The following is a 27,399-nucleotide window of genomic DNA, read 5'->3' on the forward strand; positions in this document are numbered from 1 at the left end:
CCTTCCCACCCCACACACTAAAATCACACTATCTCATCCACATACACACACTACAACACAATATCCACATCCACTTCTCACCTTACACTCTAAAATCATCCTACCTCATCCACAAACACTCACTACAACACAATTTCCACACGCCCTTCCCACCCTACACACTAAAATTACACTATCTCATCCACAAACACTCACTACAACACAATTCCACATCCACTCCACCTTACACACTAAAATCCTTCCACACCTATACTCCTACGTCAAGAACTGGGCAGGGGTGGGTTGCTTCCCCAGTAAGGCTAAGTGGTGTTCCTTGCCCCTACGGATCAATGTGGTGTATGGATTTTATGTATATATATATATATATATATATATATATATATATATATATATTTAATCTGCTTTTCCTTCCTCTGCTCGTCCTATGTTAAAAAAAAATCAGAAGCCGTAAGAACAAGGCCATAAAATGCTAACAAAGTGACCGCAAAATATCAGGTTTGTATGCAAGTTGGTCACTACAATTGATGCATACATACATATATATATATATATATATATATATATATATATATATATATATATATATATATATATATATATATATATATATATATATATATATACATATATATATATATAAACTCTTCCTCCTGCTTCCCCAAATTCATCATTCCTGAAGCAGCCTTCACGTGACACAACTACACCATATCTACCTTCTAATTTATCCATCATTTCAGACTAGGGTGAAAATTGCTTTCTATCTTTCATCTCGCCACATTCACACGACCATCTCCTTATCATCAGCACCATACAAGTTATACCCTTACTCCTCAGTCATCTTGGGTTCTTACTCTCGTTGGGTAATGAAGCTCCCTAACACCTCTTCCTTAGTGATATATTTTTGGATATGGCTGGTTAATATTCTTTTGTAATTTATTTACGCAGAGTATGGCGATACTGGAAGAATATATGTAACACACAAGGACAGTAAGGTCCAATAAAGAATATAAATCGCTTTGAAAAAGGTGTTAAGGGGCTATTTTAACAAACGGCAATATGGGCCTTGGTCTCATGTTCTTTCCTAATTTTTCTTGGAAGTAGAACCATAATTTGAACGCGAAATTTGCTTCTAAGAACTACATTATTTAAAGTGAAAGTGCGAAGGACCGAACGAAGGCCTAATCTTTGACGATAATTTCAGAAACATACGATAATGGCAAAACACACCAGACCTTTCTATATCGCTGCTAACTACCCTCTGTAATGTGGGATGCAGGCTATAAACATATAACAATTCCAGGGGCCCCATATATGACCTATAAATGTTAAAGGTTTACTTTCACCTTGGCGTACTCTGTTTTAATCATTTGGCCAGGTGGGTGAGTTGAGTCTTCTTGGAAAACTAGTGGCGCAGTGAAAGGTGTGTGGCGGGAGGAAGGTCCAGGCAGCATAATAGCCGCCTGTAGACCAGACTGGAGAAGACCAACTAGCGCGCGGCTTCGTTACGTTACAAAATGACGTCACTCATGGTAGGCGAAATCTTTTGTCATGACGTCCGTCACTGAGTTGCTTACTGCTACCACTACTACTACTACTGCTACTACTACCACTACTACTACTACTGCTGCTGCTGCTGCTGTTGCTACTACTACTACTACTAGTACTGCACACAAAAATGACGGAAGAAATTTGTGCCAAGAGAAAACTTGTAACAATGTTACTTTATTACTAAAATGAAACAACGTTAAGATTATTTCAGTACTGTATATAAACAGACCAAGGAAACAGACAGACAGATCTCCATAAAGATCTGTAATTTCTGCCACAAGACGAGTACAAAGACTTGAAAAGGACAGTAAATAAAGATCCTATGCAGGAATATGGAATTTCTGCCATAAGAGACATAGTAAGATCTCAACTGGACAGTAAGTATAGATCCTACGCAGGATTATGGAATGTCTGCCGTAAGACCTGTACAGAGATCTCAACAGCACAGTATGTAATAATCCTGGAGAGAGAGAGAGAGAGAGAGAGAGAGAGAGAGAGAGAGAGAGAGAGAGAGAGAGAGAGAGAGAGAGAAGAATTATACACACATCAGACAAGGTTGACAGCTGAGATGACAAGAGATTTTACCTGACATGGATGCTCATTAGGTAGGAATAAGGACGAGGGACTGTGGAGAAACCTATCGACGGCACGTGGGTCTTGAAGGCAGGTATTTAACTTTTCCTGTCACGAAGGTAGATATTCATCTATTCCTACGCCCCAATCTTCCTTTAGACTACGACACACAGCAGTCAAATTTACACTCCAGGTCCCTATCTCTGTTCTAGATACTAACGCACAGTATAAGCATACCATTTATCTATCTATTACCAGACACCTTAATTCCGTAAGAGGTGGCCACAAATAAATCGCCTCCATGTCGCCCTATCCCCCGCCATTTCACTGCCCTGCTCTCAGCTCACATCTCCCTCTCTCATATACCTTTCCACTCCATCCCTCCATCTCATCCTTGGCCTCCCCCTCCCTCTCCCCCCCTCCACCTCACGCATATATACTCTCCTCGTCAGTCTCTCACTCTTCATCCTCTCCACATGGCCAAACCACCTCAATGTGTTTCTGCTAACTCTTCTTATCACATCCACATCCACACCGCAACGCTCCCTCACTTCCTCATATGTCAGTCTTTTTCTCCGTGTGACTCCACATGCTTCTCTCAAATAACTCATTTCCACTGCTATCACTCTTGACTTTTGTCCCTCCAACAAAGTCCAAGCTTCACCTCCATATGTTAGAGTTGGTATCACAATACTGTCATGTAGTAACTTTTTAACTGCCATGATCACTTCTCTGTTTCTTATCACTGTTTTCAAGGAACCTGCAACCTTTCTTCCTTTCTATACCCTTTCAAGCACTTCACCCTCCAAACTTCCATCCTTACTCATCACACTACCCAAGTACTTAAACGCACTCACCTTTTCCATTTCCTCCTCATCCAACCTCATTGTACATTCACTGACTTCACTTCTCTCGAAAACCATAACTTTACTCTTCCCTACATTCACCTTTAGATTCCGTTTCTTACACACTCTCTCAAACTCATCCACCAAGCCTTGCAGCTCCCCTTCGTCTGCACTTAACAACACAGTATCATCTGCAAACAACATTACAGGGAGTTTCCAAACACTGCCCTTTCCCACTAGGGCCGCTCCAACATCCATTGCCCTACCTTGTATCTCTTTTATAACCCCATCCATATTCAGATTGAACAACCATGGAGACATGACACATCGCTGTTTCAATCCAACCTTCAAACAGAAGAATTTACTTAGTTCACTGTCCACACGCACTGTAGACTTGGCATCCTCATACATACTCTTCACGGCATTCAGTAACTTCCCATCTACTCCATATATTCTTAATATATTCCACAATTCTTGTATATCCACCCTGTCATACGCTTTCTCCAAATCCATGAAGGCCGCATACAATTTCTTTCCCTTCTCTGGAAACGTTTCCATTAAAGATCTAAGAATGAATATCTGATCTACACAACCTCTTCCCTTCCTAAAACCTCCCTGTTCTTCTCCAACTAATTCCTCTGTTATTTCCCTAACTCTGTCAATAAGTATCCTACCACATACTTTTCCTATTACACCAAGAAGAAAAATGCCTCTATGCATACCACATACTTCTTTTTCCCCTTTTCCTTTGTACAAGGAAAATTATACCTGACTTCCAATCCTCCGGGACTCTACCTTCCTCCCAGGACAATCTGCACATCTTCCACATCCATTCTACTACTATCTCTCCCCCATACTTCAGCATTTCACCACACTCATCAATTCCTGGGGCTTTCCCCATTTTAACTTTCTTCATTGCTTGCACAACTTCCATCCTACTGATTTCTTCCTGTCTTCTCACCTCCCTCCTTCTCCCAGCCATTCCCCAGCCATTTACACTCGCATTTCTTTCATTCGAGATGTTCAACAATTCTTTAAAGTGTTCTCTTCATCTGCTCACTTTTTCTTCCTTCACTACTAGTAATCTACCATTTTTATCTTTTACTCCCCAGATAACTTCTTTTGTACCCTGTCTAACTCTCTTTACCTCTCTACAGAACATTTTCTTACATTCCCTCCACTTTACACTCAAATTCCTTCCAAATTCCTCATTCACTCTCTTCTTACTCTCTCTTACTAATCTTTTCACCTCTCTCTTTCTCTCTACATATAACTCTCTCTTCTGTCTCTCAACTTCTTCCACTCACCCGTTTCTCATCCACTCACAATATGCTTTCTTTTGCGCCACAGCCTATCTCACCTCTTCATTCCACCATGCTGTTCCCTCAGCTCCATTCGTCTTCCCTTCAACCCACACACCACCTCACATGCTGCACAGCTTTCTTCTGTGAATATCTTGCACACACCTTCCACATCCCGTATCTTTTCCAATCCATATTTATCCAATCACTCCTCCACTTCCCTCATATATTCTGCCTTTTTTCCATTCTCTTGCAACCCTTCCACTCTCCTTGCATGAACTACTTCCTCCTGTCCTTCCCTTCTTCCATTTCTCCATTTCCTTTGGATCTTGATCCTGACCACCACCAAGTGGTAGTCAGAAAGTCCACTCCCCCAACCTCTATATAGTTTTACATCCGTTACACACCTCATCCTTTCATCCACACACACATAATCAATCATTGCCTTCCGTTCATACAGTTCACCACCCACCCTTCTCATCACTCGCCACGTATACCTATGGATCATTTTCTGCCTGAAAAGGGTATTGGCCATCACCAACCGTCTCCCGACACAAATGTCCACCAAAGCACTGGCATTCTCATCTATTTCTGCAGGCACACCCCACTCACCAACTACTCCATCCACTTTCACATTCCCTACTTTTCCATTCATATCTCCAATCAAAAACACTCTCTCATTCTTTTCAAACTTTTCCATGCACGCTTCCGCATAATAGCATACACACATAAATATTATACATATATATATAAGCATACACACACAAATATAATCCGCAAAGAAGCATACGCACATATATATTATACATAGATCAAGGGGGAGGTAGGGAGGGGAGAGTAGAGGGAAGGAAGGGAGGGAAGCAGCGGGATAGGAGAGGGGGAAGGGGAGGGGAGAGAGAAGGGAGGGGAGGGAAGGGACTGAGGGGAGGGGAGAGAGAGGGGAGGGGAGAAAGGAGACTGAGGGGAGGGGAGAGTGAGGACAGGGGAGACTGATGAGGGGGTTCTCATTCATTCAGTCAGTCATAGCTCCCCCCACCCCATCAAGTCCCCCCCCGCCCCCTCCCCCCCGCTGTGACGTCATAATATCGGTTACCGGATGCCGCGGGAGAAAGTGCAATAAGTCTCCCCTGTATTTAATGTCGCTTTGGGGGAGTTTTTACACCCACGTGCACGTAGTGAGGTGAGTTTATTGCTTTGCCCGGTGTGTGTGTGTGTGTGTGTGTGTGTGTGTGTGTGTGTGTGTGTGTGTGTGTGTGTGTGTGTGTGTGTGTGTAATTCACAGGGTCGGTCAGATCACTTGTGTGTGTGTGTGTGTGTGTGTGTGTGTGTGTGTGTGTGTGTGTGTGTGTGTGTGTGTGTGTGTGTGTGTGTGTGTGAACAGTATAACTCCAACATCTTTTTTTCTGATTTTACTCAAACTTGGTGGACGCGTTGAAGGTCAGCAAAGAGGGTGTCCTCTTATTTTCTTAGAATAACAGATGAAAGTTTAGGGATACATTGGAAGGTCAGCTTAAACAGTTTTGACCTGTTATAGATCAAGTTTGGTGGGAATTTGAGGTTAAGGATAAAGGAAGACAGAAGTGGCCCAATTTTGAGGCAGGGCAATGCCAAAGATTCGACCCTATAACTCAGACAGTTTTGAGACGATTTGGACCAAACTTGGCGAAAGTGTTGAGGGTCAGACAAGGATTAGGATATTCAATTTTCATAGCAACAGGTTCCAAGTCAGTGTCACAGGGGGAGGGTGAGCTCAAAGTAATTTTTATATAGTCTGAAGCAGGCGGTGGAAGGGATGAAGGTCATGGAAAGATGAAGGACTTCGATTCTGAGATAAATCAGTCAAAGGTCAAGATCACAGGGCGAAGGCAAATGTTCGGCCCTTAGACAACAATGCTGCGTGGGTGTCGCTCCCTCTGGGCCAAGTTAGAGTAAAAAGGATATAGATATTGCTTCTTCTTTTCAAACTAAATTATTTTTTTCTTTCTTACTTTCGCAGGAGTATGGGCAGCCCTTACGGTGTGGGCGAGGGCGTGGGCGTGCTCGATGCTGACGACTACGTGTGCACGCTGCCCACCGACGTACGAAAGCTGGCCTGGGCCGACCTGACAGAAGATGAGGCCACCAGAGGACAGGCACTGCAACAAATGAGGCAGTTTGTGGCCAGCAACCCCACCATTACCAAGTGCAGGCTGGGTGGGTAATGGACTGATGGACTGACGGATGGATGGACGGATGGATGGATGGATTGATGGATGGATGGATGGATGGATGGATGGACGGATGGATGGATGGATGGATGGACGGATGGATGGATTGATGGATGGATGGATGGATGGACGGATGGATGGATGGATGGATGGACGGATGGATGGATGGATGGATGGATGGATGGATGGATGGATGGATGGACGGATGGATGGATGGATGGACGGACGGATGGGTGGATGGATGGATGGATGGACGGATGGATGGATGGATGGATGGACGGATGGATGGATGGATGGATGGATGGATGGATGGACGGATGGATGGATGGATGGATGGATGGATGGATGGATGGATAGATGGATGGATGGATGGATGGATGGACGGATGGTTGGATGCAATAGACAAACTGCTTGGCTGACTGACTGATGGCAAGTGGGTAGATAGATAAACAGCTAAATAGATGAGAGAGAGAGAGAGAGAGAGAGAGAGAGAGAGAGAGAGAGAGAGAGAGAGAGAGAGAGAGAGAGAGAGAGATGAACAAGTGAACAGATAGAAAGATTGACAGATAGAGATGGACAAATGGATAGATGGACAGATAGATAGATACATAGATAACTGATAGACAGGCAGACAAACAGAGATGGGCAAAAGTGCAGAACAGACAGACAAAGAGACAACGCGGACGAAACCAGCCGAATTACGAGGCTGAATCACGTAAGGCAATTTGTGGTCAGGTGTACCATCACTACTAAGGGCAGGCCAGGTGTGAGAGGTCAATAAATACCCCTCTTTAAGGTCAACCCCCCAAAATTATCAGTCATCTTACCGTACGTGTCCTTCTGAAACACGGACGAAGCACTGTGATCTTTGGGGCACCCTGTACGTGTCCTTGGTAATTAAAACGAACCGAAATCGCATATATCGTCACATTTTGGATGGTATAATTTTCGAGGCCATTATGTTAACAGAATCATGCACGTCTCCAAAACTCAACCATTTTCACAACCATCGATCCTCTGGTGTGCGATAGTTTTTTGTCTGACTGTATGTATGTATGTACGTATGTATGTATGTATGTATGTATGTATGTATGCATATACTAAAGCGGCTGGTATGTGTGGGCAGCTCTGTGACACACTTACGTCATGTTGTTGAGTCTTAAAAGGAAGTGATTCATAGAATTAAGGAACACCACTTTCTGCTTACTAAAGAAATGCTGTGTATGCTATTGATATCTTTTCAGTACCATGAGAATTTGCATCAATAATACACAGGAAGACACTGAGAAATAATATGCAGAATAAATAACAAAGGAAGAGGTGTTACGAAATGACAAAGTTTCCCTGCGGTATCCAAGCTGATAGTAAAAGGACCACAAGAAAACACGGAAAGGACTAAGAAAGGAAAAAAAAAAAATGAGATAAAAAACAAACTAGAAAGAAAAAAAAATCTGCAATGACATTGAAACAGAACAACCCCCTCAATAAGGTGGCTATTCTTATTCTTGTTGCCACTAGACGATTTCATTCAACACCAAAGAGTAATAAAAAAAATAGGTAAACGGACGCTGCATCGAATTTGTAATGTTCTTCAAGTCTCTCTCCTAAGCTGAATAATAACAACAACTATAATGATAATAATAATAATAATAATAATAATAACAATAATAATAATAATTTTCACTCTTATCTTAAATGTCGGGACAAACTGCCTAGCCCCGGGCTCCTACACTCCTCATGGGGCAATGTAGGATTGGATGATGGATGGATGGATGGATGGATAATAATAATAATAATAATAATAATAATAATAATAATAATAATAATACTTAATAATCCATAATAATTAGTGGTAGGTGGTGGCGACCATCATCCATTCACTTGATGTAGTGCTGCATACTTCTTTCTTAGCCTTTATCATTCTTTTTCTGTGCCTGCCCTTCTCTCTTCCTATTTCTCCCATCTTTCCTGTTACATCTTGTTGCTTTTCTTTCCGTTACAGGTGGCTTTCAATTGAGTGACAAGCCAGATGGTTTCCTGTAAGCCAAGAAACCATTTACAACGTTGGGTGGTAACCATATAACCAAACCATACGTGCTCCCTACGTGTCAACAAGTGGGTTTGTGGAGGGTTAGTGCCCCTCCCTGTAAAACAAATAACTCAGAGTCAAATGGCCACCCCTTACGGGATTATAGGGCCTGGCAATAGACAGATAGATAGAATAATCCATCCATCCATCCATCATCCAATCCTACATTGCCCCATGAGGAGCGTAGGAGCCCGGGGCTAGGCAGTTGGTCCCAACATTCAAGATGAGAGTGACCAGCCTCACTCATGCCTGAGTGGCATTACATGAGCAATCAACCCCAACGACATCTTGGATATAAACCTTCACCGACTCAATCCGATTGGAGCGCAATAATTATCCACTAAACCACCAGGGGCCAAAATTTGGTTACATGATTACCACCCAGCATAGTAAATGGTTTCCTGGTGTACAGGAATCCATTTGGCTTGTCACCCAGTGTAGAGTCACCCACAGGCAGAAGGAAGAGGAAAGAATGAAGGAAAGAAAGACAGAAGAGGGAGTGTAAAGTTACTCGTAGGCAGAACGACAAGGAAAGAATGAAGGACAGGAAGACACAAGAGGATGGAAGGAAAGAAGGATGGAGGAGAGGAAAGGGCAGACACCCGACAGCAGCACTACATCGAGTGAGTGGATGGTGAGCGTCCCCACCTACCACAAATAATAATAATAATAATAATAATAATAATAATAATAATAATAATAATAATATAAAGTAAATGAATCCAAGGGACTAATGGGAACACAACGCAACGCATAAGGACATGGAATCACGAAAAAGAAAGAAAGAGACATGAAAAAACGTGTCAAATATCTATAAAGCAAGAAAATACATAGTAAATTTCTGAAGAGGACACGAAAAGACCCCGAAATTTCCTGAAAAAGCATTAAAGGTACACGAAAGAGGCTTCAAAAGGTACCAGTTTAAGTTAATTTGTAAATGTGTGTAGCGGGATGTTTTGTACTTGTAATGGACGCACAAACGGCAGAGAACTAAACGACTTTCCCTGTAGCACAGATGTTAGCTTTCCTCCAGCATCCCACACGCAGCAGGATCTCCCGCATGTGGGCAACAGTCATGCTTTCTAACCCCTTGGCCGCTACGATTTCTCTCATAATACCAAAACCGTCGGATGTAACGTAAATATAATACTAAAACTTCCAACTGCAATATAGCGTAAGACTTTGTTTGTTCGGTCGTTTATACAAGCTCTAACATCCTTGCATACTCGTACATCGGCCTTGGTCACCTATTGGCGATTCTCCACAGTGCTCGATTTCTACCAGCCTCTCTGTTGAGTCCTTTATCCCGTCACCCTATATGACCTCGTTCCAGGCATTTTTTGATTTGCCTCTCGCAACTCTACCCTCAAGGTTCATACCTCTCACCCTCCGCATCCAGCTTTTATTCTCCATCCTCTCCATATGCCCAAACCATCTCAGTCTACACGTTCTCATAACAACACTAACACATTCATGTCCCATCCTTCTCAACTCTTCATTCGCAATCATAATGCCCCCAGGCCTATTATTCAAGGACGCACTATACATCCATCAAATAATTTCATTTCTTTACGTTTAAGCCTACGAGTATCCTTCTCCTACAGTCTCATTACTGTACAGCAATTCTCTCCAACACATGCTGCAGATAAGGATCTAGGGAGAGCCCTCTCTGTGTCAGGAAAGGCAACAGTTCCCTAAACGTCTTCCAACTACCTTTAACCCTTGCTAATATGCTAGCTCCAGCCCCACCTCGAGCACATATCATGTCCTCCAAATAGCAAAACTCCACACACTGAACAGACTCACCAGCAAGATTAATCCTTTCCCACCACTGCTTCTCTATGCTCTCCTCTGCGTACCTCACACTCAAAATTAGGATTATTTTGCAGCCTGCCTCTAATAACACTACATCTTTTATGCACACAATTATCACAAACACTGCACAAGATGAAGTTATCTTCCATACTCTTGTGGCAAACTGCACGTGGCCACATTCCCTCTACTTTGACAGTACCGTCATCAGTCCTACATAGATATCATCACCTTGGTTTTATCTGCACTTACTCTCAAACCCTTGTCCCCCATACCATTTCTCCGCTTCATAAATCCTTCCTGCATCACCCTTTTGATCTCTGCAATCAATACCAAGTCATCAGCATACAACATCTCCCACGGGGGTCCAGGTCTGAAGTTACGCGAGAGGGCTTCTAGTACCACGACAAACAATAAGGGACTTAAAACTGACCCCTGCTGGACACCAACGTTCATGGTAAACTGATTACTCAAACCTCCGTTCACTCTCTCTGGATGCTCACGGCCTTAACCACCCTAATCAGCCACTCCTCCATCCCAAGCTTTCTCATTTCCCACTTCACCACCTCCCTAGGAACACCAAAAACAAAGTACAGCTCACTTTTCTTTCCTGGATATTTTTCCTAACTTATCGAAGTTAATATTGCATTAGTGGTCGCTCTGCATGGCACAAACTCAAACCTTAATAAACGTTGTATCTTATCTCTCTAGTTGAAAAGGAAAAAAAGCTCCAGAACTAAATAAAAATTCCCGGAGACAGTAAGAATAACAGAAGAAAATACGTCTTCAGGCAGATGGGGCTAACTCTCGGATCAAACAACTGGGAGAACAGGGATGAAAGTGTGTGGTTGGACAGATGCTGCATGACCGCCTTTAAGAGGGAAGTATGCAAGCAGAGAGCAGAAGAGCGTGTAAAGAGAGAGCGAATGTGCTGGAGAGGGACGCCTTCACGTGGTAACACCGGTATATGGGGTGACTCCACTGCCAGGTTATACAACTGTCCCTCAGCTCCCTCCCTATCCCCCGAAAGAAGAATTGTGGACAGCAAGAACTAGGTAGTTTCAGCCTTCAGTCCACTAGGTTCACGTTCAGATGAGACTAGGGACACAGAAGAAGAAGAAGAAGAAGAAGAAGAAGAACAACAACAACAACAACAACAATACTCCAAAAACTAGGGAGAATGGAGATGAAAGTGTGTGGCTTAACAGATGCTGCATAACCGCCTTAAAGAGGAGGGTATACAGGCACAGTGACAGAAATGTGTGTCAAGTGAAAGTGATGCAACAATGCTGCGACGGGAAAGACAAAAGAAAATCACGCAAAGGAATCTAAAGAGACAGAAAAACTTATGACACACGCACACACACACACACACACACACACACACACACACACACACACACACACACACACACACACACAGACGGGGAGGAATCAGGTTTGGGAAAACTACAATATAAAAGAAAAAATGGCAAAAATTTGTCCCACTTTCCCTCATGACCCCCTTATGGCCAAAACAAAGAAGATTTTTTTATTCCAGTAAGCGGCAGACGATTTTATGCAGCCGAGGGAAAGCATAGGAGTCTGAGAGTGTTAATATTGATGTCAGAATCGTCTCATGGTCGGGATAACTCTTGTAATGGCTAATAAATTCTTCCAGCTGAGAGAGAACAGCCTAATAGAGTTAAAGGTTAATTTAGCAAGGATGGAGAGCTTCCTTTACCGACAGCAATAAGGACCTCACACTTTTATTTTATTCATTTATTTTTTATTTTTTAGCTCAAAGGTCTCGTGGCGTCATAGGGTTAATGAAGCCTGTATCTAACCTATACACTTCGAAAAAATATCCCATACAGCTGAGAAAAAGAGTCGAGAAGCAGCAAAAACAAAACGAAAAATGTTTCAGAGTAAGAAAAGAACTTACTTCAGTTGCTAGAAATTAAGGTGGAACGCTTGTAAAATTTTATGGGATTTACGCTGCACGAATGAGTGAAACGAAACAGGAAAAGAAAAATCAGTTGTTGTAAAATTCTATGAGTTTCTCACTTCACGAATGAGTGATACGAAACGAAAAGAAATATCAATTGTTTTCTCTACATATGCCCGAAAAACATAAGGCATAGAAGTTGAGAATGAAGATAAAATATGTCGATCTAAGATATATAGTTTCATTAGGCTTCAAAGTGATTACAGAAAGTGTTAGGAAACGTTTAAGCACATCCGTTTCTATAATTTCTTGTTCTGATCTTTGACTTTCTGGTTGCTTTTGTGACTGACCGCTACTTTCATCATCATTATCTTTCTCCTCCTCCTCCTCCTCCTCCTCCTCTTCATGTTGCTCCTTCTGCTGTTACTCATCCTCATCCTCCTGCCTATGATCATCATCATCATCATCATCATCATAGCCTTCCACGTCGAAGAATGCCTACAACATTAATCTTACTTTTTCCGTTTTTACACTTTTGGACAGCAGATGATCGTGTGTGTGTGTGTGTGTGTGTGTGTGTGTGTGTGTGTGTGATATTTCTAATGATATAAAAGTATGACAGTTTAATGTAAGAACCAGGTAACATATACAATACACTGAACAATCTGAAATATTTGGAAAGAATACGGAGAGTAGAAAAGAAAAAACTGGCAAATGTAGGGAGGCATCAGGAAAATATTTAATGACACAGACTTACACTGAAGCCATTTTGCGTACAGTCTTCAAATTCATTCCTCCTACAACCATTAAATTTAACCCGGTCACACTTATGAATCTGTGTTGACAATATAAGTTACCCCTTGTCTTGTCTGGGTTTATTTAACGTATACTAGAATAATTTTACAGCATTAAACCCCCTTCAGTGCTGACGTATTTCTTGTCTTATTTTTGCTCTCCAGAGAATTTTACTCAACTCAGCTGGGGTTTTTCGAACTGGGTAGGTTCAATCTAGTCTTCATCAACCCCTTCATTGCTCAGGGGCTCTCTTAACTTAAATAAAATCGTCTGGTACCAGCAATAACAAACTAGAGACATGTCATCGGACCGAGGGGTTAAAAAAGATAGTACTGCAATGCAAAGTCTAGGCCGAAAAAATATAAAATATGACTCTTCCGAAAGTCTGAAAGGTTAACGAAATCTCCCTCTTTAACATTCGCTGGTCTTCGGCAGATGGCAACTTCCTGCTGCGGTTCCTGCGCCTCAAGAAGTTCCGCGTGAGGGAGTCGCAGGAGCAGCTGGAGAAGTACCTGCGGATGCGACAGGATCACCCGCAGTGGTTCACCCGCCTGGACGTGAGGGACCCAACACTCAATTCACTCATATCAGGGGGGTACTTCTTCGCCCTGCCGGAGAGAGACGATGCCGGACGTAGGGTGTTCTTCAGTGTGGCAGGTGAGGCGATGATGGTGTACTTAGCCTGTGGGATAAAAGCAGGATTTTAGAAAGACTGAATGGTTGAGTGAATGGATCTATTGCTCTAAAGACCACATCTGTTATTTTTCTGTCCTGTTTGAGAGACGATGCCGGGCGTAGGGTGTTCTTCAGTGTGGCAGGTGAGACGATGGTGGTTTAGCCTGTGGAGTGAAGCCTTGATTTTTTGTAAGACTGAATTATGGGTGAATACAGAAGATCTACTACCCTAAGGACCACACCTGTTATTTCTTTGCCTTGTTTGAGATGGACGAGTCAAGATACAGGGTGTTCAATGTTGCTCGTGAGGCCCTGGTGGTCTGCTTAGCCTGTGAAATGAAGCCAAGATTTTAGAAAGACTTAACAATGAGTGAGTGGATCTCTTGCCCTAAAAATCACATCTATTATTTATTTTTCTTGTCTGAAATGGACGAGACGGGATGTATGCAGTTCAGTATGGCAGATGGGACGCTGGTGGATTGTTTGGTCTGATGAATGGAGGTAAGATTTTAGAAAACTTGAATGATCTACAGCATGGAAGGATTTGTGGATCTTAACTACCATATTTCCTATTATTTCTTCATCCTGCCTGAGAGGAAGGAGTGGGAGTTCAGGCTGTTGTTTTGAGTGGCAGGTGAGGTGGCGGTGATTTTTTTTTTAGCCTGTGGGATGGTGTCAAGAAGTTCCAAGGATCTGCGTGATGGAGCCGTTTGGGAGAGAACAGAGAATTTAGAACGTGAGGTGGAGAAATGTGTAAATTACTGATGGAAGATGGAGCACAGAAGTGAGAAAGTTTGGAGGAGTATGTTATACCTTGTGGGACTGAATCGAGAAATCATAAGTTCTAAATGAGTGAAGAAATTTATTGCAGACCATACCTCACTGTTGTTTCTTTGCCCTGTTTGAGATGAACGAGTCTGGGCATAGCAAATTCTTTAGTGTGGCAGGTGAGGTGATGGATTCCTTAGCCTTTGAGATAAGACTGGAGAATTTAGGGGTTAAAAATTTGGACCACATCTCCTGTTATTTCTTTACCTTGTCTGGGAGGGATGAGTCGATGGGGTAGGATGGTGCGAGGTGTGGCAGTGTGAGATGTGGCAGTATGTGGTGTGGCAGTGTGTGGTGTGGCAGTGAGGTGTGACAGTGTGGGTGTGACAGTGAGAGGTGTTACAGCCTGTGATATGCTAGTGTCTTTAGCTGCGCAGAACACCGACACACAACACATGTGCGAATAAGGAATAGATACTCGTCATTCAGTCAGGAACATATGTACGGCACAATCAAGGCCAAAAGTCTGCTTGCCATTCCACTGCGTACGAGTATACTGACTATTTATGGCATGTCCTACACGTTCCTCCCTGACGCATCATATCAAAGAGAATCATTACAGGCACAGAAACAAACCAAGCCTCTCGCAGCTTGGTAGTAAGAGCCAGCAGAGGAAAGTGAGAGATAAATCAGGCGTAATATTAAGCAAACGTTCTTCCCAGCTGCACAGGCAATGAGCATCGTAACTTTTGCTGCTTTTTTCTTTTTTTAATATGTGCAATACAGGATGGAAATGTTTTTGAAATACTTTGTGTCTTAGTGCTCCATCTTCGTCGATTAACGTGGCTCCCTACTATAGTTCTTTCATCTTCACTTGGCCCAGATTTTCGTCCTTTTGTAGCTTATTTCACGTAACTCAGTGGCAGCAAAAGGCAATGCTACGGGCTCTACGTCCTTTTCATAGCAATTTTTCGTGACTCGCACCATATGCTAGAGTTAATCTATTGCAACAGTTCAACGTTGGAGGTGGAGACAGGGCAAGTTTAGGTCAGGTTAGAGTAAAAAGAGCAAACCTTTTCCATACTTATTATTTCAGCGCTGGAACGATGAATTATCTTATCTCTGCAATCTCTGTCGATACTGGAAGGATGTAAATAATAAACAAGAAAATATGAGGTTATAATATGAAAAATAAATCGCTGAGGAAGAGGTGTTACGAGGCCTCCAATGCCACCGAGAGTACGGACCCTTTTCCTGTCCCCATATACTGTGTATATATATATATATATATATATATATATATATATATATATATATATATATATATATATATATATATATATATATATATATATATATATATATATATATATATATCTTTTTTTCTTTTTAGTAAAGAGTCGTGTTAACTTCATCAGCCAAATAAAATCGTCCTGAATTTACCAGAACAAAATGTTTAAGTGTCAGTCTACGGAAGGGCTTAAAGGAAATAATCTGCAACCTTTTAAATCATCCTTTCAGCTGAATAAAATCGCCTGGTTTAAGTAGAATAGGGTATATAAAAAAATCATATTCAAAACAGTAAAATTAAAGTGTTTTAGCATAATGCTGGATTTTTTAGTTAGAATTATCAGACTCACAGAGAAACACGTCCCAGGTCCAGTTTTATCGAAACTATGGATAATGAAAGTTCGTTTGCTAATCATCTATCCCTCACCACACAACACTACGAACAAATCCACACACAGCCACTACCATCATCACACCGCACTACCCCAGCCTCCACAACACCATGAGCAAATCCACACAGTTACCACCATCACCACACCGCACTACACCACCCTCCACAACACCACAAGCAAATCCACACACAGTCACCATCATTACCACACCTCACTACACCATCCTCCATAACACAACAAGCAAATCAACACGCAGCCACCACGATCACCACACCGCACTACCCCAGCCTCCACAACACCACGAGCAAATCCACACACAGTCACCACAATCACCACACCGCATTACGCCACCCTTCACAACACCACAAGCAAATCCACACACAGTCACCACCATCACCATACCGCAATACGCCAGCCTTCTCAACACCACAGCACAATACACCACACTCCACAACACCACAACACATCATAAGCAGGACCACACTACCTCGCGTCTCCCCACTACACGTACACCACATTTACCCCTAAACATACGACTTACATGAACTCAGAAATGAAAATAGCATATAATCTAGTAACTGACCATATCTTGCTGCTCTAAAACACTAGATATACGCTGGTGTCTTCTTGTTTACCTAGTCAATCTATTCTACCAACATGGATTCAGTACTCGCTAATTATGTGTTTTGGGGACGCTATACGTTCAAATTTACATCATCGTAACAGTATTTTCTATATTTCGTGATTTTTTAAGTATTAGCTTCCTGACTAATAGGATTTTCTCATTAAAAATCGCTCCATATATCCTTAACTAATTGCACCTGTGACTCCAGAACAGGTAGAATTCAAGATGAGATATAAATGAACTTAGCCATTCCTTTCCACCAGGTAAAATGGACCCCACCCGCTTCACCACGTCGGATCAAATGCGTTCCATGCAGGTAGGGTTCGAATCCCTTCTGGAGGACGAGGAGAATCAGGTTCGAGGCTTCACCTACATACTCGACGAGAAGGACCTAGGACTCGCCATCATCACCCTCTGGTCACCCTCAGAAGTCGCCAAAGCATTCCACTGCTGTGAGGTAATCAGGGGCAGTACTCTCATAAGATTAAATGGCTCACTATAGCACGCTTTTCCTAACCTGATCCCTAACCCCTTTCAGTGCAATTTGTGAACTGAGAGAGATAAAGTATATACCCCTGGACATTCTTAAATCCTGTAGCCTAGTCTACGGCCTCTTTCCCTCAGCGGAATGGGACTAGTCATTACCGAAATAATAATTGGAGACGCTCGATAGTCTATACTCTTTTTACGCTGACTTGGCTTAAACACTGCCGTCCCTCCATTTTGAATGCTGAGTTGTAAAAATAGACTAACACTAGGATATGGTGCTAGTAGTGATGGAGTGCTGCAGAAAGTATTTAGAGCCGAAGTACTTTCTCTGTCGGCCACTGAGCTACGTCAAATAAGCTGCAAAGGGACGAAAGTGTGGGCCAAGTTAGAGTAAAACGGTATAGTGCCTGAAGGTGCCAGTTGAAGGAGGGACTAAATTTTTCTCACTGGATTTTTCCCATTTCATCTTTTGTTTGATATATTTTCCATATCCAGCACTTAACCCTTCTCAGTGGATTTCCCCCATTTCATCTCTCGTTTAATATATTTCCCACACCACCCCAAATACCTGAGCACATAAAATTGCTAGCTATTATTCACGTATAAACTTGCCCTACTGCTGCCAGGGACGGTCGCTGTCAAGGACAGTGTTGCCACCAAAAAATTTGATAAATCTGAAGCTGGATGCCAAAAAATCTGTGGAAATCTGTAGATCCCTCAAAGTGACCATTCCGTGGGGGGAAATGGAGAACTACCCCGTCCGAATTTTCCACAGCCTTCCCCTTGAACCTCCCGAATTTTTCCCTAACTGACCACAGGAATGTGGTTTTGGGTCCCAATACCTCGAAGGGGATATTAAATCGATATAAGTTTATTGTCCAGTCAAAAACATAGGGACTGGGGCTAGGCTACAGAATACAAGAATTTTAGGCAAAAATGACCTGCAGCTCTCCCCTGAGTGGGATTATATGAGCAGTAAACCCCAATCAACCTTGGATTTAAGCTCTTTATGGGCCACACCCTGCTAGAGCGCCGTAAACCCTTAGACAATAAGACATCTGTTTGTTGGTTACATGGTTTTATGTGACAACTATAACTTTCTTACTCAATCTTGGCTTAAAATTCCCATCTCTCCATCTTGAATAAAGAGTTGCAACAATAAATTAATCTTAGAATATGGTGCTAGTCACGAATAAGTGTTAGGGAAAGTATGTGGAGTCATTTTCCGTCACTGAGCTACGTGAAATAAGCTGCCAAGTGTTGAAACTCTGGAGCAAGTTAAAGGACTATAAACTATAATCTGCTCATCCATAACCAAATACTTCGACTCTCTCTCTCTCTCTCCCTCTCTCTCTCTCTCTCTCCCTCCCTCTCTCTCTCTCTCTCTCTCTCTCTCTCTCTCTCTCTCTATTTATAGTCAGACGCCATAATCCCGTAAGGGGTGGCCGTTTGTCTTTGAGTTAGTTGTTTTACGGGGAAGGACACTAACCCTCCGCAAACCCACTTGTTGACACGTGCTGAACACATATATGGGTTAGTTATATGGTTGCTACCCAGCGTTGTAAATGGCTTCCTGGCTTACAGGAAATCATTAGTCTTGTCACTATATGTAAAATCACCTGAAAAGGAAAGAAGAGTAAGAGAAAAGTGACGGGAAACGTGGAAGAAATAGGAAGAGAGGAGGGTAGACAGAAAAAGAATGATGAAGATGAAGGAAGAAGCAGGCAGCACTACAGCAAGTGAGTGGATGATGGAAAGGGGAAGGGTGGATGGCAGGCACAGAAAAAGAGTAATAAAGGTGAAGGAAGAAGTAGGTAGCACTACAGCAAGTGAGTGGATGATGGAAATAGGAAGACAGGAGGGCAGATACAAGAAAAAAAAAAACGATAAAGGTGAAGGACGAAGCAAGTAGCGCTACATCGAGTGAGTGGATGATAACTGCCACCTCCTATCACCATTATTCCTTTGTACCAACAGAAAACCATCCCGGTGCGGCACAAGGAGATTCACATCGTTAACCTGCCCGCTGCGCTGATGGCCGTCTTTGAGTTCGCCAAGACACTTATCTCGGACAAAATCAAAAACAGGTTCCAGGTGAGACAGAATTAACCACTTCAGTCCGATAACCTGTCCTTCTTATCCTTTATTTATTCAGTTATTTATTAATTCCATGCCTGTCTCGACGATTTTGTTTACCTAAGGAGATAGTTTTCTAGCTGAGAGAGAGAGAGAGAGAGAGAGAGAGAGAGAGAGAGAGAGAGAGAGAGAGAGAGAGAGAGAGAGAGAGAGAGAGAAGCGTCTGAAGGTAAAAAGAATGAAAATAGGTCATCGGATTGAAAAGACTAACCATTTCATTCAAATTAAAAATTTTCCATCTAACTCTTGCAATCTGCAAACAACTATATTCACATTAGGTCCTTTTTTTTTTTTTAGGGCTTAGTTATAATCTTCAATAACCTCTTCACTACAAGGCCACACACACACACACACACACACACACACACACACACACACACACACACACACACACACCTGAGCTAATCTAATCATAAATGCTAGTTCCTTTACATCTCAAAATTAAACCCCCCTTCAATCCTAGGACGCCTTTTCCCTCTAGACGATTTCATTAATCTTAGAACTTTCGACTTTAGATGCAGCCTTCACAACCCTCATTCTGCGCGGCGTATCCTCCACTCTAAATAAAATCGATTGGTCAAGAGGGCAATAAAGGAAATAGAAAGACTGCATAGGTTAAGGCAAACTATAGTAAGATATTGCTTCACTATCCAGATATATGCAGGCGTGTTTGGAAGAGTTGTAGTGTCTTTCAGTGAGGATTCCAGGGGCTTGAATGGTGAGTGAGTGGGCCATTTCTCTGGGCGTGTTGCTGGTAATTTTCACGGCTTTTTACTTCCTGTTTCCCTATTTTTGGAGCTTAACTCATTCCATCCTTAGGGGTGAAAGAGTCTGGATGATGATGGTGATGATGATGATAATAATAATAATAATGAAGATAATGATGATAAATGATAATGATGATGTAAGAGATTATAATGATGATGTTGGTTACAATGATAATTATGACAAAGACGATTACCGTGAAAATGATGATGATGATGGTGAAGATGATGATGATGATAGTAAATGATAATGATGACAGGAAAGCTGATAATAATGATACTGGTTACGATGAAGATTATGACAATGACGATCACTGTCACGATGATGATGATGATGATAATGATGATGATGATGATGATGATCATGATAATGATGAAGATGATCATGATGATGATGATTATGATGATGATGATGATGATGATGATGATGATGATGATGATGTTGATGATGAACCACAGCTCACAAGGGCATGTCCTCGTCTCTCCTCAGATGCACAGCGAGGACGGGAAGCTACAGAAGGCGGTCCCGGTGAGGATACTGCCTAAGGAGTATGGAGGAACGATACCCATGGCGGAGATGATCAGTGAGTGGGAGGAATGGGGAGATGGAGAGGGAAGAGGGAAGGGGGTGGGGAGGGGGAGGAAGGAGAGGAGAGATGAGTTGGGGTGGACAGAGAGGTAGGGGTAGGAGTGGATGGGATGGGGAGAGAGAAGACTACTAGTGGATGACAGGGAATGATGCCGAGTTGGAGTAGGGTGGGAGGAAATGGGAAGGGAAGGAGAGAGAAAGGAGGAAAGGGAAGGAGAGAGATTGGAGGAAGGGGAAGAGGAGAGGGGAAGGGATTGTGGTGTGGATGGGTGAGGGGTAGGGATGGAGTGGATGACTGTAAGTAGTAGTAAGATTGGGGTTAGGGAGAGAGGAAAGGATGGGCATGGATGGGGAGGAGCGTAGGGGAGGGAGGGGGAGTTGGGATATGGTGAGAGGCAAGGAAAAATGAGGGGAGGGAAGATGAAAGGGGCAGAGACTGGAAAGAGGAGGGACATGACTAGATGTGTGTGGTGAAGTAATGGAGGAGGGATGAGAAAAGATGGAGAGGAAGGGGAGAAGAGAGAGGGAAGAAGGAAGGGAAGGATAAGGGAGAGAGAATAGGGAGCCGGGAGGGACAAAGAGGAGGAGGGGAGGAAAAGAGGAGGAGAAGGGTTATTGAAGGAAAGAAGGGAAGGAAAAGAAGGGTAGGGGACGGAAGAGAGGGGGAAGGGAAGGAAGAGAAGGGTAGGGGAGAGGGAGAGAGAGAGGGGGTACAGCAGGAACAAAGAGAGAGGAAGTGGGAGACATGTCCCAAGGTTGACTTTTTGTGTGTGGGGATTTAGTGTAATTTAAAAGGTTCTGAGTCAGTTTTTACAATGAACCAGTCTTCATCGATGTGAATAATTATATGGAATCAATTTATTTGGTCGCATTATCGCAATAAGATAGCAATGAATTTGGTTGTGAAATTTGTGGTAGCTCAGAGTTAAGATGGATTGATAAAGTAATCTTAAATACAACTTAAACTCAAGAATAGCTTGAGTTAGTACAGTCGAGGACAAAAGGTTCACCTAATAATTCACCTCGTCGGCTTCTCAATTTCCTCTGTCGACTAATCTTCCCAAGCTAAGAGAGGCTTGGTATGTTTCTCTACCTACAGATGATTCTCTTTGCTATGATACATCCGGGAAGAAAATGATAGATAGATAGATAGATAGATAAATACCTAGGTAGATACATAGATAGACAGATAGATAGATAGATAGACAGTTTATTGACCACAGATGGCCTTGGTAGACGTAGTTCCTTTACTGTCCCTGATGAAAGATAGAATTATAAAGAATTTGAATAAGATCCATTTCCTTTGGTTCTCTGTTGACAATTTTTTTTTTTTATTAAACCCGTATGGTTCACTCTTATCGTTTATGGATCTTTCCTATATTACTGAAAAAAGTGGAAGATTGAATGATGATGATGATGAAGATAACTGACAACTGATGATGATGATGATGACTGATGAATGATGATAAAAGATGATGATAATGCTGATAATGATGATGATGATGACGATGATGTACTAACCCTTCCTCCCCCACCTTCAGACATGTACAAGAAAGAACTGGAAGCCACTCGACCCAGGGTGCTCATGCTCGACCAAATGCACATTGACAAGAAACCCAAACACAGTACGGTTGAGAAAGCCATCAGCACAATCCAGCGCAATTTTAAGAGGCTCGACATCGACTAGCGGTTAACATATACAGTAGAATGGGAGTAGTTTTAGAGCCATCAGTGTCGAGTGGAACAACTTCTAAAAGCTCGACGTCAAGTAGGGGCATCGAATATTGGATGGGAGCAATTTAAGGATGATCAGCGTCGAATGGAAGGCTATTAAGAAGTTCGACGCCGACTAAGGGCATGGAATATATGGTAGGAGTAGTTGTGGAATCATCAACGTCGAGTATGCAACTCTCAGAAGCTCGACGTTGACTACGAGCATCAAATCTGGGATGGGAGCAGCGTGGAGTGGGGCGACTGCTGCTGGATGATGGATTTTGACAAGAGGCATCAGGTATCGTGGAGGGATGTTGAGAAGAATAACCCAGTCCCTTCAGCCTGAGGGGCCTCTCACAAGCTGAAGGCAAGTTTTAGCCTTCGTGAAAACAGTCTGGCTCTGGTCAGAAAATAATACTAAGTCCCTGGAGTGAAAGCGGTAAGAATAAATAATGTCATGTAGCCCAAGTAGTGGGTGCTGAGCTGTGAAAAAAGCATCAATTAGGGACAGTACAGGAGTGCTGCTTGTATATCAATGGTGTCATCATCAACTGGTGCTGGAGAGGGAAGCCTTCACGTTGTGGTATCGATATAACCAGGGATACTGTCTAGTTACACAAATATCCTTCAGTTCCTTCCCTATCAGCCGAAATGAGGGTGGTGTGGGCTGCAGAATAGCAGCTTCAACCTGCAATCCAGCGGGCTCGTGTTCACATGTGTCCGGAGCCATGACAATACAACAATCATCTTTGCCCAGCATTTAATGAAGCAGAATCTGAGTGGTGTTCCATTGTATGTTGTTGTGTGCCTGTTAATTTTAAACGTAAAACTGGCTGATGCCTTATTGCTTTAGTTTAGTGACAGGAAAATAATGTATTATTATTGAAGAGGGAGACACCGTGCAATGCTTCAAACTTTTCCATGTTTTTCCTTATTATTATTATTATTATTATTATTATTATTATCATTATTATTAACTATCCATCAGAAACACAAACTTGGGATTCCTAAGTTATTTTACAGATCTCGACATAGGTATAGTCCGTTCAAAGTATGCTGGCGAAGATGCCCCACCCTCATTGCAGCTGTTTGGTTGATATTACAGCAAGGAATATAATGCGGCGGTTCTTAATTAATTCCATTAATCTTTGGCCTTTAGTGTCAGGGTCAACCTCGCATTAGCCAATCACGACCCAGCATTCAAATTGGGAGCGTGGCTCAGCTTTGCCAAGTCAGAACAGAAGGACTGTAGTGACACCTAAATAATTTCTTTCTTATGGCGCTTGTTGAAGAGAGATGCCTTCACGTGGTGACACCGATATAACTGGGCGGCTCCACTGCTCAGTTATACAAGCGTCTCTTAATTCCCTCCCTGCCTCCCAAGATGAATATCTTGAACGGCAGAAAAGGGGCATAGGAAGGCATTTGAGGGACGTTTGAATAACCTGGCACTGTAGTTGGCAGGTTACGTCTGTGCCACCACACGAAGGCCCCCCCCTCCAGCACAAGCACGTTGAGATAAAACGTGATTACGAGTAGGAAGCTAAATACAGAAGTAGATCAGAGTCAATGTCCTTCTCAATGACAGCAGTTCTCTCACATTAACTTGGCCCAGATTTATACAGTTTTGCACCTTATTTCACTCAGTTACGTGGCAGAGTAAGACAGTATTATGGCTCGACATCCTTCCCGTAGCACTGTTCAGCGATTAGTACCATATTCTAATGGCAACCTGTCGTTACAATTCAAGATGGAGAGATGGTAATTTTAGGTCAAGCTGAAGTGAGAAAAGAAAGGTGACACGCCTGCCATCATTACTGTGCATATTCCAGTTTCCCTCCATAAGTTCGAAAATTCAGTTTAATTTATGACTACAAAGTTTCTTCTTCGTTGAGTCTTCGTCGAATACACACTTGAATATATTTCCATGAATTAACAGCATACATTTTTACAGCTTTAGCCAACTTAGTATTTCAAGTACACAAGTTTGTGGCCACCCCTTACGGGATTAAGGGGCCTGGCAATAGATAAATAGATAGATAGAGACCTGGGAAAATTATCAAAATAATATGACTATAACGAAAACATAAGTGAAAATGGATAATTTAGATAAAATTGTGACTCTATTCATATATAAATAAATAAATATATAAATAAATATATATATATGTATGTATGTGTGTGTGTGTGTGTGTGTGTGTGTGTGTGTGTGCGCACACACAATAAAGCCAACCAGGAGACAGGGAGTGTGTGCTGGGCAATCCCCAGGCCCTGTTTTCCCCTCTTACTATTTGTTAATCAGCCCATACTCCACTGACCGGGCTAAAGTATAGCCCGGCCTGCACTACAGGTGCAGGGAATCTGTAAACGAACAAAAGAACGCGCAAGAGAGAGAGAGAGAGAGAGAGAGAGAGAGATAAATTTGTCACGACAATACTCACATCTGTTAGCGTGAATCAAGGTTTTGTAAAGAGGCCTTGCAGCCCATTTGTTATAATACACTGAAGGATTTAACAAGGAACTATAGTAACATTACCAAGAATACACCACATGCTTTGTAGCTTCTCATGAAGATATGATTTTAGAGTCAACTTGATCTTATAATACTGTTATAAATATGCAGGTTAAGTTTTCTTTTTCATTTAATTCCGAATGATCAGCAGTTTTGTAGTGTTTTTCATGTTTTATTTCAGAGGTGGAATATTTTTGTTATCGTATATATATTTTGTGTAATTTCTTCCTCTTTTAGTCTCTTACGATTTTAAAAAGAAAGATTGTTAGGATATTGTCAAGCTGTCAGTTTTAGACGGTCAGCCATGTAACCTGAGATAAGACAGTACATTTTACTCTTATTCCTTTCTGCTGAAAGCTATGTGTACCGTGGCATGCAGGTTAAACACATCTCATGCTCACATCTACGGTATGCCACACTAAAAGTCGTTTGCTGGGGGTCAGCCACATACTCGCCCCTTCAATGGTGCTGTAGATGGTCTCTTTCACGTGGTGACACTGATATGACAGGGTGGTGGAGCTGCCCGGCCATGCAAATATCCTCAGCCCACTTCCTATCCCCCTGAGAAAAGATGATGGACTGGGGGAGATGGGCAACTTCGGGATCTGACAAGAATCGTCGCAATTTCATTTAGCAATTGTACTTAGACGTGAAATGTACTCCAAAACACAGAGTAAAGCAACTGATTCGTGTTTAGTATTGTATTCGAACCATCTGACTGATGAATTGTGAGATCAGCAAGACGCCACCAGCTCTATGGATAATTTTCTCGTCGTCATCGATATTAATATGACAAAACCAGAGACAGCACAGCATCCAAAATTATTTATTCTCCACTCTCTGTACGACTGTAATAATTTAACAGCACGGATGAATGATTTGGGTGGTTTTATTCAAGTAAAAATATGGTTTCTTAATATACACAGAATGGAAACCTATTACTCTTGTCCATCATTAATCGCAATACACCATGACACGTTTTCATTCATGGACATTTACTACTTATTTTTGTAAACACAGGCCAGGAATGCCAGATGTCTCTAGCAGTGTTCCGGGAATTCTGAACGGGACTGTACACATATAGTAATTTTCAGGACAACTGACCTAGAAATAAAGGGGTGAGGTCGCGGCACCAAGTATTAGTAAGAAGAATGAACACAAGAAGAAACAGAAAAATCAATGCAAGTTCCTCACCAACAATGTGAAAAAATTAGAAAGAAAAAGAAAATCCTTTATGGAATTGTAAGGTAATCGTCCGAAATAGGAGACTAGTTCACTATTGTGCTGAAACTGATCACAGATAGTCTATAGCACGCGAGACTGTATTCTCGTGGGTTTAGGAGGCTTCGTAACACCTTCCTGAGCTATCTATTTTGTCTTTCACACCTTAATATTCTTTATGCATGTGATTACTGTTTTCCTAATATCGACATCGTTCTGATAGAGGACGTAGAAGTGAATATTATCGTGCCATATGTAGAAATAAACTGTTGCGGAAGAGGTGTCAGGGAGCCTTCGAAGTCATCAGAATACAGTACCTTTAGACTCCGATACAGGTAGGCTACAGGCATGAGCAAAAGTTCGCTGACACTCTTCCTACATCGTATTCTGTCTTCCATATATCTCAACCCTACCCAAACGACAGAACGTACCTTTCCTTCTCATACTCGCTTCATATTATTCCCTCGCATCATTATGTTCTGACTTCCATACAGTATATCTCATTCCTACCCAAACAACAGAGAGTATCCTTCCATCCCGTATTTTCTTGTGTGCTTTATATTCTATCTACCTATTGCCAGACGCCTTAATCCCATAAGGCGTGGTCACAAACAAATCGCCTCCATGTCACCCTGTCCCCCGTCATTCCACTGCCCTGTTCCCAGCTCACACCCCCCTCTCTCTTCATACTGCCATCCCATAAAACACTTTGTGCAATATCTTCCATTGCCTCACCCATCATAGAAGTGTCTGCTAACTTTTGCTTATAACTGTACCAATTGTGATTTTTTTTTTTTTTTATTTGTTTTTTCTTCCTCTGTCCATCTTCTGTTAAAAAAAAAAAAAAATGGGAAGCGACCTAACCTGTAACATGAAAGGCCCGGTATCAATGCTTAAAATTGATAGCTAAGATATTTTTGACTCGCGGTATTGTGTCATCAAAGTTGCTCCACGTTCTTTTATCAACACTTAATTGAACTCTTATGACCATATACCAGACATTTAAAGATATATTTTCAAGAAGCAGGGACAGGTTGTATTTTGAATGTTTTATTAGACGTTTGTATGTAACTATTAAAGGAGAGTGAAAAATTCTATATTAAATTATTCGTCTGGCATGTGATGTGT

At 42.1% G+C, this 27,399-nt stretch overlaps 1 protein-coding gene across 1 annotated transcript; it reads left to right on the plus strand.

Annotated features, from left to right (window-relative positions):
* Positions 1 to 6,267: 6,267 nt before the first annotated feature.
* LOC145408937 (alpha-tocopherol transfer protein-like) lies at positions 6,268 to 22,879 on the plus strand. Its single transcript, XM_080279517.1, has 6 exons — positions 6,268 to 6,460; positions 13,533 to 13,754; positions 17,111 to 17,304; positions 19,314 to 19,430; positions 20,727 to 20,820; positions 22,367 to 22,879. The coding sequence occupies exons 1-6, from the start codon at positions 6,268 to 6,270 to the stop codon at positions 22,510 to 22,512; spliced, it is 966 nt and encodes a 321-aa protein (XP_080135643.1). The 3' UTR covers positions 22,513 to 22,879.
* The last annotated feature ends 4,520 nt before the right edge of the window (positions 22,880 to 27,399 follow it).

Source organism: Coenobita brevimanus, chromosome 79 (assembly GCF_032717465.1).
Source record: "Coenobita brevimanus isolate Jiangsu-jjx chromosome 79, ASM3271746v2, whole genome shotgun sequence".
In the NCBI taxonomy this organism is placed as follows: Eukaryota; Metazoa; Arthropoda; class Malacostraca; order Decapoda; family Coenobitidae; genus Coenobita; species Coenobita brevimanus.

Coding starts and splice junctions, on each gene's coding strand:
- LOC145408937 (XM_080279517.1), top strand. CDS start 6,268: ATGGGCAGCCCTTACGGTGTGGGCGAGGGCGTGGGCGTGCTCGATGCT. Junction 6,461..13,532: donor CATTACCAAGTGCAGGCTGG/GTGGGTAATGGA, acceptor GGTCTTCGGCAG/ATGGCAACTTCCTGCTGCGG. Junction 19,431..20,726: donor AAATCAAAAACAGGTTCCAG/GTGAGACAGAAT, acceptor GTCTCTCCTCAG/ATGCACAGCGAGGACGGGAA.